We start from the raw sequence: 15,653 nt of genomic DNA on the forward strand, positions 1-15,653 counted from the left end.
CCTTCTCTTATTGAACGCGTTCTTTGATACTGAAGTTGTTGACAGAGCAATTTCCATAGGAGATATGTAAACACACACTCTGTGTGGGCAGGGTCTTCATATTTCACAGAAAACTATGACAGTCCTATTCTTGGGCTGAGATTTTTTCCACTGATGGGGACTGGGGAATTCTGAAGCTGTGTTTAGCAAACAAAGCTAACCTGGAGCCTAAAAATACACACTGCACTTGCTCAGGGCCTGTAAGCCTGTCAAGGTAACCCTGTTGTGATATAAAACAAGCCAATAGTGAACTGATTGTGTATCTTAGACCCATCGCAGTTACAAAGTCCTTACCAACAAGATGTGGTGCTTACTGGAAGATCAAATTATAGCAGTCATACCTGTAGTCATTCAGCCACCTGCTGTTTTACTCTGTCTGCTGTCCTGTCACGTCTCATACTCAGTGTGGGAGGCCCTTTTGTCCAGGACCAGCCTTTTCTTAAATATTTGCTTTACAAACACACCTTCCAGAGCATAGCCATAGTTAATGATGGAGCCCCTGGAATATTACCTACCCACATCATTTGTAATGGATATCTATCCTACATAATAGTAATTAGATACTTTTTTCTTGTTTCGACGAGATCAGTATATGCTATCACCATTTATGCCAGCAAACCTAAATTGGTTTGGTACAGTAGTATTAGAATAAGACTATAAAGACTGAAATCAATGGCTGTTTTGCTGCTAAATTGCTTAGCTAGAGTGTTTTTCATGATAAAACCCATTCCACAGAATTTCAGACTTTGCTGCTAAGAAAGAAAATCCAAACACTTTATAACCCAGGACTTGACTTTACTCATAACAACATGATAAATTGAAACTATTAAGACTGTAGATGTACATCTATATTAAATCTTATATTTGTAAAATAATTGAAAGACAACACTTTAATCTACTCTTTTTTTAAAAAAAAAAAGAAAAAGTAGCAATGCACATGCAGTAACTAACACCTATTTCTGCAGTGCCTGGTAGTGATCTCTTAGCAACTAAACCATATTGAGCCAGCTTTGATATTCTTATTCTTATTGAACAATAGCAATCCTATTGAAATTTAGCTAGATCCTGGCATAAAGTAATACTAAAAAAGAGTCATGATATTGGAATATGGCCTAAAATAAAATAATAAGCACATTTTAGGCTTGCTAAATTACCAGCTGTCCATTGTCTTAGTAATACGCAATTTAGTCCCAATGCAATATGTTCAGATACAGTCCTGAAATTAAGAAAAAACAAAAGTATGTGTAGTAAAAATTGAAGACCTTAGTTACAGCTGCGTAAGAGTGACTGAATTCAGGATAAGCCAATATAGAATGTAGCTCTACTTATCTTTCTATTTTATCACTTGTGAGACTGGAGACAGCCAAACTCAAACCTTTGCTACTTTTCAACAGGCATTGGCATATTCAGTATGTATTTAAATTTTTAAATGAAATAATATGGGTCTGAAAAAGGGTAGACTTAGATTAGTTATTACAAAAAAATTCTTCATTATGAGGGTGGAGAGGTGCTGGCACAGGGTGCCCAGAGAGGCTGTGGCTGCTCCATCCCTGGCAGTGTTCAAGGCCAGGTTGGATGGGGTTTGGAGCAACCTGCTCTAGTGGAAGGTGTCCATGCCTGTGGCAGGGGGTTGGAACTTGAGGAGCTTTATGGTCCCTCTCAACTTAAATCTTTCTATGAGTCTATAAATTTTTCATTATTATTATAAAATCTTCTGCCTTTCTCTTAAATTGAAGATTTTTGTTCAGTTTCAAACTTGTGAGGAAAAATTGTGAAAGAGTCTTTATTATGGAACTTTTCAGACTTTAATTGACTCAGCTCTCAAAGGTATCATCACAGATAGTATTTTGATAGAGAAAAATATATGGATAACATAAACAATGCCTGAATGCTGCTGAATCACATTCCTCTGTGCATGAACATTTTCTGTGCATCAGGACTGAAGATGCTGCCCCCATTAACATCACAGGATGATAGAACTGATGTAATGCATTTTCTGAGACATTTGAAAAATCTCAGAGTATCTCTGTCCCTTGGAAAATTTGCCTTACGTTGAGATGTGACCAGTATCCAGCTTGTGATTGATTTGCACACAAATCTAGCAATTTTATCCAGTTTGCTTTCCTAGAAACTTAATTTAGAGATTTTCTATTAATACCAGATACTCCACCATAGGCTTTTCTTCCTGCTGTGTTTGGCTCTCTGCCACCCTTCAGTTCACTCCAGCTGCCTTTTGCCAAAGGAAGAAACCAACAGACATAAATAAATGTTTGCTGTCCTTGGCAAAACCTTTGTAGAAGGTCCCCACTGTGATTAGAGATGTATTTCCCAAGGAGTAAATTGATGAAAAACACCCTCCCCCCAGTATAAATGCATCATCCTCATACCCTTTCTCTGTGAAACTTTGGTCACAGCTTCTCAGATTGTTGATGGAAGTTTACCTCCTAGAAAAGGTTGAATACACTGGTGAACACAACTGAGATCCTGCCTTATCGGTCAGCTGGTGACAAGGCTACCAACTAAATCTGGGTTGCAGAGTATTTATTCTTAGGGATGATGCATGAATCAGAAATAAGGCAACCTGATTTCAGTCCCAGGGGAAATATAAGCAAATGTGCTGTCAAACAGCTTCCCACTCTGTTATCACAAGAGTGCCTGAAACAATATGGTCCACAGGGAATGTTAGTGGGCAACAGCACAGAGTTCCTGGTGACATTCAGGCCATAATGGGAATGAGAAGATGCTATTTCTAATAAACTTTTGGAAGAGGAGAGAGAAAGCAAGAAATACTTCTATTTTCTAGTGTTGCCTGTCTGAAATTTTCCAAAATGGCCACATTAAGAGTTTAAAACTCCACACAGCCTTCCTTCAGCACAAGAAGGAACTTATAAACGAGGGGCCATCTAGTTTCTTAAATCCGTGCTTGGATTACAGTGTTACAATCAGTGCACATAAGATGTAGAAAAACCCTGTGAAATGGAAATTCCTCTTATGATGTAAGAAATATTTGTGGTGTTCAAGACAACCCATGAGTGTTTGTATTGAACAGATCTCCCTTGTTTGGAACAGAAGAAACAGCCCAACCTCAGAGCGTGCTGCCTCTTCATCCCTCCTCCACCGCCCCTGTTCCCACCACCATCCTTCAGGCATGGCTGGAACACTGTAAGTGTGACCCTGAAGCCTTTTTCTTTTACATGACTCTTTATACATGATAAAGACTGAAGCATCCTCTCAAGCACTGCTTCATGGTGTCACTCAAAAAACCTCTCTGATCTGACTTTATTGATATGGCTCTGTTAGGAGAATCATTCCAGATTGTGGCTTGAAGTGAATCTCAAATAGGTCAAGGCATGAAATGAAGTAGGGTTTGTTCAGGCAGTTAATTCAATTAACTTAAAATATTCTTATTCTGTTTTGGGAACTTACTTAGCACAAGGCAATCCTGAACTAAGGGAAATGGCAGTGCAATAAACCAAGTAAGGACAGAAAGGTAATTTTCCACCCCACACAATGATTTCATGGTGTATGTGTTCTGGTTTAAATCACATTTGCCTTATCTAGCAGGTGAAATGAAGATCCCAAAATCCTCCAATCTATTCCCACCATTTCATTTTGTAGAAAGACAGACATGTCTGAGTTGCTGTATGCAATTTTCACTCACCCACCTATGCACATACCTGCTTTATATGATACGTACCCATATGCATGTTAACATACAGAGCATACAGTGGCAAATGGGTATGTTTGCCCAGTTACTCTTGTTGCCAGGGTCTGTTAACTCTGATATATTTTCCATCCCAACATTAAGAATTTTTCTACCTACTCCATAATTTCTTTTTCTTAATACTACTGTTCATTTACCATATACAAATACTGCAATTATTGCTACTGTTATAGAAATAATCATTAACAAGATGTCTGACAAGAGCTATCCCAAGAAAAAATACAGTGTAAGATCCTGCATTGCCTTCAGAGAGCCCAGGCTGCTGTTTCCCCCAGACGAAAATCTAGTTGCTTCCATCTTCCTCATCCTCTCCCTATGCCTTGATGTCCATAGAAAGGAGACCCAGAGAAAAGATTTCCTTAGGAACGTGACATATCCCTTCACTGAGGATGAGGTTAGGACCAGGGCCCTGAGATTCCCCCGGGCAGCCCAGAGAGTAATCTGAGCATAAATTCACCCTTCACATCATCCCCCTTATGTTGGGGAGGGAATAAGACAAATTACTATGAGGATGGGAGACACATGAATTCACTATGAACTTTGTGCTTTAAAGTCTCTAGCTGGAACTTTTCTGGAGACTGGCTTTTTGCTGGGAAGCTGAAGATCAGTTTTGTAAATCCGGTGTTTCTGGCTCAGTGTTAGCCTACATTTCCAGGGGATATCACTTCTGCCACAAGCCATAAGGCAGTTTACTCATGCAATCCTAATTTTTAAGTCAAAAGATTAAGCTTTCATTGATCATCAAAGACATCTGCTCTGGTCTGGAGTGAATGAAAGCCTATGGGCTGGTGTCTTCTGGATCGAAGTTCACACTGGCTATACCCTCGCTGAGCATAGTCTCCATTATTAGAGCAAAGATGCTATTTTTGGAGAGGTGCAGATACATGTAAAGTGGAACATAGAGAGCAGGGTCAGGTCTAAGAATAGGCCAGGATCCCACGCTGGCTCTGAAAGGCGTATGGCAGCCTGGCTGCCATGTGCCTCTGTGAGAGGAGGGGGAGGAAGTGTGGGGCAGGACACTATGCTGAAGTGCTAATGTTCAAACATGCGTGAAGTTAACCTTGTGACAAACCCTGGGCTTCTCCCTAAGGGGGCAAATAAACTCTCCTGGGGCTGTAGCATTTTGTGACACTTTTCTTATTGCATTTCTCCAGCAGGCTACATATGGCTGCATGTTTATTCCTATGTTTTATTTTATGTAGAAACTCCTTGCCCTGGATATGAAAGAGTTGTGTCAGCAGCACCCGATAATGCAGCCTCCCTCTCTGCCCAAATCATACTGCCCTGCAGGGCCACCTGGCCCCCAGGTGAGTGATGCCCTTGTGATTAAACCACATTGTTCTCTCACTTGCTCCTAGGTCCTTACAAAGCTGTAAAACATCTGCAAATGCTTTTTGCCTCTTAATAAGCCTATCAAGCTCTAGCTTAATTTCATTGTGACATGACTATGCATAAATCATGTAGGCATTCTACACTATGTTCTCATCTCTGCTTTGTGTACTCTAATTGGTTTCAAGTTCACCCTTTGTTTGTTGTGGAGTTTTACAGTGGGTAGCAGCCATCAAAAAATCACAGAGGTGCAATCGCTTCCTTCAGAGGCTCTTGTTACTTTTCTCTTTGCTTTAGACTCTGTTGTCCTTCATGTGAGCCTGTAAATGGATGCACAAAAAGTGCAATGAACTTGCATATTAGTGGAGTACATCCCTGAGATGGCAAACACCTATAGGAAACATCAAAGACAAGGAGAGGCTTCAGGAGGGCAGTGGGATTCAGGGGATGTGGGATCTTCTAGCTTGACCTGCAACATCTCTGCCTCTGACTTGCTGGGTAGCCTTGGGCTGTTCTTTTTGATTTCCCATTTCATTCTGTACAATTTGCGTGTTCAGAAATGTTCTGAGTGAGGTCAGAAATCTCCCAAGGAAATGGTCCATCTCTAGGGGTAACATTTTTGCACACATCTCTGTAGCATGGAGAAGATCACCCGTCAGCCTTTCCATTCCAGTTCATTCTATCCAAAGAAAAATCAATGGAGGCATAATTCCAGTTTCTCCTGGGGCATAGGAGTTCCCAAGCTACATGATGGTGCACCAGGACAGCAATCTTTCCCAAGGCCCCCAGGTGTTGATTTTATTGCGATACAGCTAATAGCAGACATGGCACAGGACCTTTGCTGCAGCAAAAGCTGTGACTAGAGCTTGGGCAGCCCAAGAAGTTAACAAGCACCCGAAAACTATTTAAAACATATGGACAATAGGTCACAGTAAAGGTTCAGTTGTGTGGAAAAAAGCTTAGCTTTAATTACTTAGGAGTCAGTACTTCAGAAGGTATTTGTAAACAGTCTAGAAGCTGCAATGTGAAACAAAGTCTTGTTTCACCAACTTTGACTTTATTGTCCTGCCATTTTGTCTTTGCTGAGGTGCAGGACGAGGCAGATTCATTTAGCATGTGAATGATGTGAGAAGTGATGGGAAGTGTTTGTCCTGTCCTGCATTATGGAACAGCCCTGCAGCCTGGTTGGCTATGATCCAGAGTTGCAGTATATGTTAAAGAAGACGTTGTTATTTCAGTCTTCTCTAGACTATCTTTTATTTTTAAGAAAAATCCTCTTAATGTTCTCTCTGACTTAACTGGAAGAGCAGAAACATTAATTCTATCATTCCACAAGGTCCATTGCTATAAATAACGCTGATCTTGCAACCAGATGACCTACGATCCCTCCAAGAACATTTTTCAATGGAGTAGGCTGGTAGATTTTATCACAGCAGCAGACAGTAGGGTGGGTATAACATGGCTTTGGAATTTTTAATTATACATGATGGGACTGTGTCGTGTAAGGGACAGTGCTGGAGCCAACAGTCGTCTGGGCAACACTTTATGGCAATGATCACCTGAAAAGAAATACTACCATTACAAAAGAGAAAGAAATAATCTAAGAGGTAATTCTGAATTCTTTTCTGCTGTAGCTTGCTCGGCTTTCCAAGGTGTTCTAAAACCTCCAGCTCTTGACTCAGAGCTACATTTTAACACTTTTTCATGAGAAAAAGAACTAGAATTGTAATGGTTTAACTCACAGTGTAATAACCTAAGGGAAAATGAAAGTAACAAGATAAAATTTGTCTCTGTCTCTAACAGGGTGCGTTCTGATTTACAGTATTGAAAACCTAAACCAACTGCACTAACAAAAATAGTTGGAGTAATTTGAATTTGAGGGTACACTTTGCTGCTATTCATGTACAATTTGCTTTATGTTTTGGACAGCATAAGTCAGCCAGGATCCAAACCTGAAGTGATTTGTATGATGAATCTGACACTCCTCTGATACAGGCTCATAGGAGTTTTTCCCTTGGTCATTCACAAATGAAAGATGATCTGTGACCTGGAGCACTCTAGAAACAACACTGTTTTTCTGATTTCTTTTTCTCTGAGATGGGGTTCAAGGTCTGTCTGGATTAAGAAGTCTCCTGAAAGAAGAAAACCATCCTCATTTGAGGGAGAGAGATATGTCCGGGATTCAGAAGTGGTAGCAATACACTATGTCTGTACCACACTGCAGAGCCCCATGTTTTATGCCACTTCCCTTACCACCCCTTTGGCTGACCTGCTTTGCCAGGTGACACAGTGTCTCTGTGCCCTCGTTGTCACTAATTCTTCAGGACTCCAATAACTTCTCATCTTTCCTTTGCCCCAGGCCTTTTTCCTGCTGGTTTTCTTCATTTAGAAGATGCCCCTGCATTTCTCACATCAGCCCAGTTCTCAAGCCTGCCATTCAGGAATGGCAGAGACTTGGCATTTAGAGGCCATGTTCAAACACCATATCCAACATCCCAAACTTTATTCCCAGGAGGCACCTACAGGGTCAGGGGTGGAGGGAAGACAACCACCAGTGCCTCCTTACTAACGTAGTTTAATAACAGTATTCACTTTTCTCCCTAGGGCCCACAAGGAATTCCTGGTATAATGGGACCAAAAGGGGATAAAGTAAGTGTCTCTTGATATGGAGTTTGTTGTGTTTTTGAGGAAGAAAGAAGGGGGTGGGGGCATGTTCACTTTTTTCCTTTTGTTTAGTGAAGGGTGGGCCTTACTGATGTTGGGGGTTTGGTTTAATTTGAATGTAAGGCTCTGAAATAGTTTGAATCTATAATTTAAAGCTTCATATTTCAGTGTATGTTTTCAGTCTATGCATTTTTTATGGCTTCTCACCATAGCTACCTCTGTCTACAGTATGTGTTAAGAAAGCAGCTCAGGTGCACAAGTCAGTGATCATACTGATCCAAAGGCTTTTGAATGTCCTGTCCTTCTGGAAGGACATGAAAAGCAGAGCTCTCCATGCATGTTAATTGCATGGGTCAGCTCAGATGTTAAAATTGTCCTATATGTTAAGTTTGGTCATTTGCTTCATGATGATGATTTTAGGGGCCTTATACCTGAAGTGGGACACATAATTATGTGCTTTACTATACAAGGGGATGACTGTAGAATTAGGGCTGAGAACACAGGAAAAACCAAGGAGCTTTCTTACAGCAATTTTTCTCATTTTGCCTTTGGAAGCAAAGCCCTGAACACAAAGGTATTCCCAAATTGTTATTATTTTTCATATAAATGCATTGACAAATGAACCTCTGTGCTTTGTGTGGTGCCTATGGGACTAACATGTTCCTTTCTCTGGCAGGGGGAGATTGGCAGGCCAGGAAGAAAGGTATGAACAAAAGTGCTCTCTCAGAGCCCACCTAATACTTGACATGTAACAGCTGTCAGAGAGGGGTGCAGACAATAGTTAGGTAAAGATTAGCTAATGTTCAAGTTTAACCTGTATGTGCTGTTTCTCCTGGTACCACCGGTGGGTGGTAGGGAGCTCTGGATGAAGGCTGGAGAGCTGGGCCCTCTGGTTTGGAGACCTGTCCCAGCTGGTTTGCATTCAACAAATTCCCTTATTAAAAGCATACATCTCTGGCCAGACAATTCAAACAGAATGGGAAGTTACCTGACCTATGCCTTCTGTGGACAGGGAAAGAGGATTATGCGAGCTATCACAAAAGGTGCATGAAGAAAAGTCCAAAACAACATTAAACTTTTTACTTCTCCAAAGTCTAAACAAGGCTCAGAAAAATACCCCCAAAAGGGGGATAGCCATTAATGATTACACTTCCAAAGTTCTGGCACCAATACAATATGCTGACTACAGTCCTATGCTTGGTGACACGTGAGCCATGATATGCTGTCCGAAATGTGTCCCTACATGTGATGAAACAGAATACGTTACCTCAGTCACTAAGTACCTCCATTTAATGTAATTAACTTTGAAAGAAGACAGCAATGCAGGATGAAATCAGAGATAAGCAGAGGGTAGTCACTAACCAGGAAAAGAAATACCCTTCTAATAATACACCAAGGATTTTAACACCTTTTAAATAACATACAAAGGATTTTAACACCAATCAGTAATTCAGATAGATATGAAGCAAATAAACAGAAGAGTTCTTTTTCTTTAATCTAAATTGCAAATGCCCTACAGTAAACAAAGATATTACTTATATAAATTCAAGAGTTCAAAATTGTAATGTCTCAGAGAGGGTCACCCACCAATCTACAAGAAAGTGCAACCTTAAATCCTTAAATGTAGTACATCAGTACTTACTCTTCTAAAATAAACTAATAAGTCCAGAAAGAGAAGGTACTCAAGTTGGAAATAAAACAGTTTAACCCTTGCTAAAAGTTGTCTGGTTTGTGGGAGGTCATTTATGGCCCTGGATATCATAAGGACATTTCTAAGATCATATTGTCAAGTTGCATAAAGCAGTGGAGTAGCACTAATTTGCAGCATTTTAGGAGATACTCAAACAGTGATTTACAGACAGTAATTAAAATAGATAAATAACTGTATGTATGTTGTTATCCCTAGTCATAAAGTAGCTAATAAAGTAGCTGTTAGTAATATGGGAATGTTCAAAATAACAGTAAATAAATGTAGAAATATCTCAGCTAAAAACCTGTTTCTGTTCTTAACATAGATATGTACTGATATGACTACATGCAAGTCTTTTTGATTTACATTGTATTATTAAATGAAAAGAAGATTTAGGTTATTCACACTGGGGTTTTAGGATAATTATTTTAACTGCATGTAGATTTACTGTGTAGCTGAACTGCTTATTTGAATCAGTATAATTTGGTATTTCTGTAAGCCCTCCTCCAGCAGCATCAACATAAACTGTACTATGAATATAATATAGTAGTTTTTGTATTGAAAACAAGGTAAAGAAGCATTTTCAGGTCTTTTGCTGAAAATACTTTATTCCTCCATATCTCCTGTTTGCAGTGGAGGCCTGTGTGTAGGAATGATGTTGCATGAATTGTTGTAATTGGTGTTTTCCGTTCAAGGGTAGACCAGGTCCTCCGGGTGTCCCTGGAATGCCAGGACCAATAGGATGGCCTGGACCTATGGGGCCGAAGGTAAGACTAAAATTTACACAGAATAACCTGTTCAATATCACCATCTGAACATGAGAGTTGTCATGGGAAGTCATTGGGAAGTCTCTAAGTGATTATCTGCTGGAGGCTGGGAAGTTGCAGCAGTGTTTGTCCTGTTTCTTACACTGCTTTGCAAAGACCTGCCTAGTCCAGGGTTAGGTTTATCCACCTTCATCCTAACCCCTGTAGCACTTCTTATGTTGATTAAAATATGTCAGAGGGAAACTGAAAATTAATCTAATGAAGACTCATTGATAACCACTGGTGTCTCACAATCACATTGATCAGTGCTTTAAAGCTGATCATCATCAGTGTTCTTTATGATGATCTCTTTGCCTGAATGTGTTCTTGGCAGCACAACTATGGGCCCATGCAATCAGAGGGAAAACACCAGGCTGGTTTTAGGGGAAGGAGATTACAAACCATGTGGATTACTGATCACATCTTTGAAGTTAATTCCCGTACAAACAGACATTTATTCCTGTGACTTTTAATAACCAACAGCAGAAGAAATGTCAGGACATGCTTTGCTACTGCTGAGTGGTTGCTTCCTTTGCGTTTATTATAAAAAAGCTTCAGGGCAGTCCTTTGCTGAGTATTATATGATGCAAAATCTATACAGCTCTTCACAGAAGCCACAGTATATGGCGTTTCTACTGGACTTTTGAGATGACTTGCTTTCCTTCAATTTGGTGTGCATCAGGCAAAAGAACTGCACACAATGTTTAATTCAAAGCTACATTTTCCGGTAAATCTTTGCTCCGTGAAGACTGGTGCCCCCACCTCAGAGGACTACAAGAATTAGAGTATGTGACTTCTGAATTCAAGCCACATCTGGAAAGCAGACCCTCAACCCTAACACATCTTCACTGTGTTAGATGAAAAACATCATGTTATAGAATGTAGGTAAGCAACAAGAGTGTTGCTTAAAAGGAGACAATGTTCACTTTGAACTGTGAGATAGCAAATGGTGTCCCTCCTGAAAACGCGTTGTGTGCTGTGATTTCTGACAGTAGGGGCAGTGAGGGTAGAAGGAAGCTTCAATTACCTCCTTCTCTCACAGTCTTAGTACTAAGAGCAGAGTAGTCAGAAAAATCATTCACTTGGCCTTTCCTTATGTAAGCTTTAGTTTTATTTACAAAGTCTTCCTAATTTTGATACTATCTCCCCTTTGCCTATTGTTACGCTTTTTCATCACACTTCCAGGAGCATCCTTCATATTCAGTAGTAATACTTTTTCCTATACTTTGACTGCAAGAGGTACTTGCTGTTTGATTCCAATTCTTCTGCTTTTACTGTCTCCTCTGATACCTGTCTCCTGTGTTCCTTAGATGGGTTCACATTTTCATGTCTCCTGGTCTTTATAAATTTCAGATTCCTACTTGTCAGTAAAGGCTCCAGTCAAATAGAGGCCAGCAGATCTCTGTGCTTGCTTCCATTGGTTGTGTCTCTCTTTCCTTTCTCTCCTCATCTTTCATCTTCGCAGACTCCTGATACTCATCTTCTGTAGTCATTTGCTGCATCCTCTTCTTGCTGTAAGCATCTCCAGTAAGATGCTCTTTGTTTTGTTTTACTTTGTTTTTTTCTCTCATTCCCATCTCTGTGCCTTCTGGTTTTTAGCTGTGTCTCCTTACTTCTCTTTCTTTGACACAGTGTTGGTCTAATCCTTACTTCTACTTTGTTTCTTCACGTCTTTTCTGAACTTCTGCTGGAGCAGAAGCCAATGTGAGAATCCTCTTCATTTCTAGGACAGTGAAAGCCAAAGGAGAGTAAGAGCCAACTGTATTCTGCTGTAGTGCTACTGCATGTCTGCAGGGACTGCTCTGTATTTCACGCTAGATATAATTAGCTGGCAGCAGCCAGAAAAGTTGTTGTAAAGCCTTTTCATGATTTACTGGCTCCAAACCACTATAAAGCACATGATGTCTCAGAGCTGCAATAAAACTAGTCACTGTGTTTTCCCAAGACATAAAGACTTGCAGCAGAATAGTTTTATTTTCTGCAATTCAGTGGAAGTGAGGCTGGGTAGAGAAAATGTACCTTCATGCAGAAAAAAATGATGCACTGCTGCTTCTAATTTGTTTGCATGTCCTTTAATAGCATCTGGCAAAACTGAAGCACAAGTTATGCATCCAAGAAGATGCCAATAGAAGGATAAGATAACATATGAGGACTCAGGCAGGATATAATTGAAATATAGACCTCAGACTACCATACTACACCAAGGTCAGGCTTGTCTCAATCATTTGACATAAAACCTCAACTGCTGAACTGTCAGACATTCAAATATGACCTCATCAGAGAGCCACAATGAATAACTCTCTTTATTGACCCCTTTAGGGTGAAAAGGGAGAGTTGGGTGTGATGGGATTGCCAGGTACAAGAGGACCAATGGGCTCCAAGGTTTGTTAACCAAACGCTGCATTTTCAGACATTGGTTTCTAACGCTCTGCTGACAGCTGCTTCCTTCATGAATTGGCTGGAAAGCATTTCTCAAGATGCATCTTTTCTAATACAGCTTAAAAGATGTGTTCCTCAAGCAAGGTTATGTTGTCTGGTTGGGCTTGGCTGTGTTTTTGGCTTTTCATAAAAATGCTTAGGTATAGATTATTCTAATGCAAAAATTTATGTTAAAAGCAAAACTTGTATATAATTGTATCCCACTACAAAACTGGAGTTGTTTAGTATATCTGTGGTATTAAATCATGTCTGCAATGTTTTCCACCCACCTCACAAGACTGGAGATCATTTTGGTCCTCTACTAAATCTATGCATATGTATTGACAGTCAGATAGTAAGCACAGTTTGGTCTGTACATTCTAGTATCTGCACATCATGGTCTATAGCATAGCCTTTGCCCTTACAAATTTAAGCCACAATATTTTTAGGTACTTGAAAAAGATTGTGCAGTCAGTTTATTCAAATAAAGGCTTGGAAAGAAGAATTGAACACCCTTGATTATTGTATGTTTCTGAAAGAAAAACTTGTGTTTATAGTAATCTTCACATTAGAAGGTTACCTACATATAATTTAGAGATGTTCCATGGGGGGGGGAGGGGGAGGATGACAGGGGACCTAAACACAACAACCCAGAAGAAGAAGACTATTGCTAAAAATATTTTAGATTATTAATTGTGTCATCTAAGGCTTTATTCAGCTACATTTTATCTCCCTTGTCTCAATTTTAAAGCAATATCAAACCTGCTAGCTTTACCCGGCTTTTTCATGTTGGCTTTTGGGCTGAGTTGTCTTGCCTTTAACTCATGTTTCATAGTTCTGTTTCAGTGCAATTTTAGAAGCTGTAAATACTCATTTGCATTTACAAGTTGATGCAGTTAATTATTTGTGCTTCACTCTTTTTCTTCACTTCAAAGTTTGAAAGTTCAGCTTCTTGGGTGATGTTGAAAGCCAGAAGCATTAAAGTGTCTATCATTCCCTTTAGGGTTTTCCTGGAACTAGAGGAGAAAAGGTCAGTGTGACAACAGAATAATGTGTAATTTAACCATTGGAAACAGTTATGCAAAAAAAGTAACTGTAGAAATGAGACTGGGTTTTGATGGGGTGAAGTCCAAAGGTCCCACTGAGAAACGAAAACAGGCATCAGTAAGGAGCATGGTCTTGTGTTTTGGGCTGGGATGCTGAAGAAGTGAGTTTTACACTGTCTTGTGAACAAATTACTACAATGCACCTCATTATAGCTTCTCCATCTGTAGAATGGGTATGATAATTCTTAGTTGTCCCTCTGGTTTATTTAGACAACATATATATACTTTGACACACAGACAGTTTTTACTGTAAGACCTTACAATGGAGCCTCAACTTAGATGAAGCCAAGTGGGGCAAAAATCAAGTTTGGAAGTATTATATCCAGGAAAGCACCTATTTAAAGTAATTATCTGGGGAGAATGAGTCCCTTTTCCTGCAAGCCTTACTTTTTATTCTGTTGTAATGTCAATGAAAGTAAAAGGGAAACATTTTAGGGTATCAAACCATATGCCACCTTCTGAAGATAATACTTTATTATGTGTGACTCCAAAAACGCCTCATGTGGGAGAAATATATATTGCTTCCTCATGAAATGGTAGTAATTAAGCTGTTATTACCCTGTTATCTCCTTCCAGGGATCCAGAGGTGACAGGGGTGACAAAGGAGTCAAAGGAGACCAGGTAATTTTCTTTTCTAAAGCTGTGAGCTTTAGCTGAATGTGCACATGAGGACTAATGTAATTCTGATGGCAAAAACCAGGAATGGGTTGGAGGAAGGGAGCCTGGAGGCATCTTCCTTGGAGAGCAAGAGTGGGGAGGGAAGGCAGTGGTCCTGCCTGACAGGAGGGTGGTGGGAGAGCATCCATGTCCATGTGCCCTCCAGTGCCAGTACACAGAGGGGCTCACAAGTCAGGGGGGAATTCCTTGGGGATAACCTCAGACTCTCCTGGCCTGTGCAGTCCAGAACCCCAACAGCTTGCCAAAATGGTTTTAACTGGTGAATGATAATGCTGAGGATAGGAGGGAAAAGGAGGGGTAAGATTCGTGGCTTGGGGGTTCTTTTAACTGAGAAAGGAAAAGTAAACTGTTTCTGATGTAAATGGAGAAATGCTATTCCAAAACGCAGGAGCTGCCCAGGTAGCAGAGCTGCCTGCAGACAAAATACAATCAGGAAGTCCTTGCTGGAGGAGAGGAAGCAGGTGGCAGAGGAATAGTGTTACTGTACAGGGGGATTTACAGTAAAATTGTGTTTATAATTCTCCACCTACTGCATCACCCACAGTGCTGAATCACAGTGTGGGTTTCTTTAACCAGTATCTGTACATGGCACTTGTTCTTCTTGTGTCCAAGGAATATGCTGCTTTGGCAAAGATGACTCCACATTTTTTTATCATTTTTGTTCTTTTACTTTGTAGGGAGAAATAGGCTTCCCTGGAATGCTGGGACAAAAAGTAAGTGGCTGTGATGTGTTGGGGAGCTGTGTTAAGTGCTGACACAGGGTCAGTCAATGGTTTCAGGGACATCCTGGAAAGTATAAGACACTGAAAGTCATACCTGACTTCTTAGACTGATGATCAAATTCTTCAGACCTTTTATCTGAGGAGAAAACCCTGAAATTTAGTCATTAATTGTTTCTCTTTTTTCCTCAGAACACTGGTTTAGTTATAATTTTCCTCCTGTTTAATATATTCAAACCCTTGTTTACAGATTCATAACTGCCCTAATTGTTTGGAGATTATTCATTTGAAGCTTATAAACATTTCCTTCTTGGTACTCTGAATTCAAATGGCACTACTACAAATAGCAGTGATAACCCTGACCAGTTTTTATGTCATCATAAATCTGTACTTGAAAAACAATAAAATTTGGATATTGGCTTCTGGATAGAAACTCTAAAGGAGGATAATTTTAAGATGTGATCAGATCTTGTCTCTGAA

General features: G+C 40.0%; 1 protein-coding gene across 1 annotated transcript in view; it reads left to right on the forward strand.

Annotated features, from left to right (window-relative positions):
• COLQ (collagen like tail subunit of asymmetric acetylcholinesterase) overlaps positions 1-15,653 on the forward strand; it is a 40,664-nt gene that overhangs the window by 10,067 nt on the left and 14,944 nt on the right. Inside the window, exons 2-10 of the mRNA XM_034065056.1 lie at positions 3,089-3,201; positions 4,966-5,070; positions 7,697-7,741; positions 8,433-8,459; positions 10,142-10,213; positions 12,572-12,634; positions 13,674-13,700; positions 14,353-14,397; positions 15,132-15,167. Coding sequence (XP_033920947.1) covers positions 3,089-3,201; positions 4,966-5,070; positions 7,697-7,741; positions 8,433-8,459; positions 10,142-10,213; positions 12,572-12,634; positions 13,674-13,700; positions 14,353-14,397; positions 15,132-15,167 — 533 coding nt within the window. The remainder of the gene's footprint in view (positions 1-3,088; positions 3,202-4,965; positions 5,071-7,696; positions 7,742-8,432; positions 8,460-10,141; positions 10,214-12,571; positions 12,635-13,673; positions 13,701-14,352; positions 14,398-15,131; positions 15,168-15,653) is intronic.

This window comes from Melopsittacus undulatus, chromosome 1 (genome assembly GCF_012275295.1).
Source record: "Melopsittacus undulatus isolate bMelUnd1 chromosome 1, bMelUnd1.mat.Z, whole genome shotgun sequence".
NCBI classification, from domain to species: domain Eukaryota; kingdom Metazoa; phylum Chordata; class Aves; order Psittaciformes; family Psittaculidae; genus Melopsittacus; species Melopsittacus undulatus.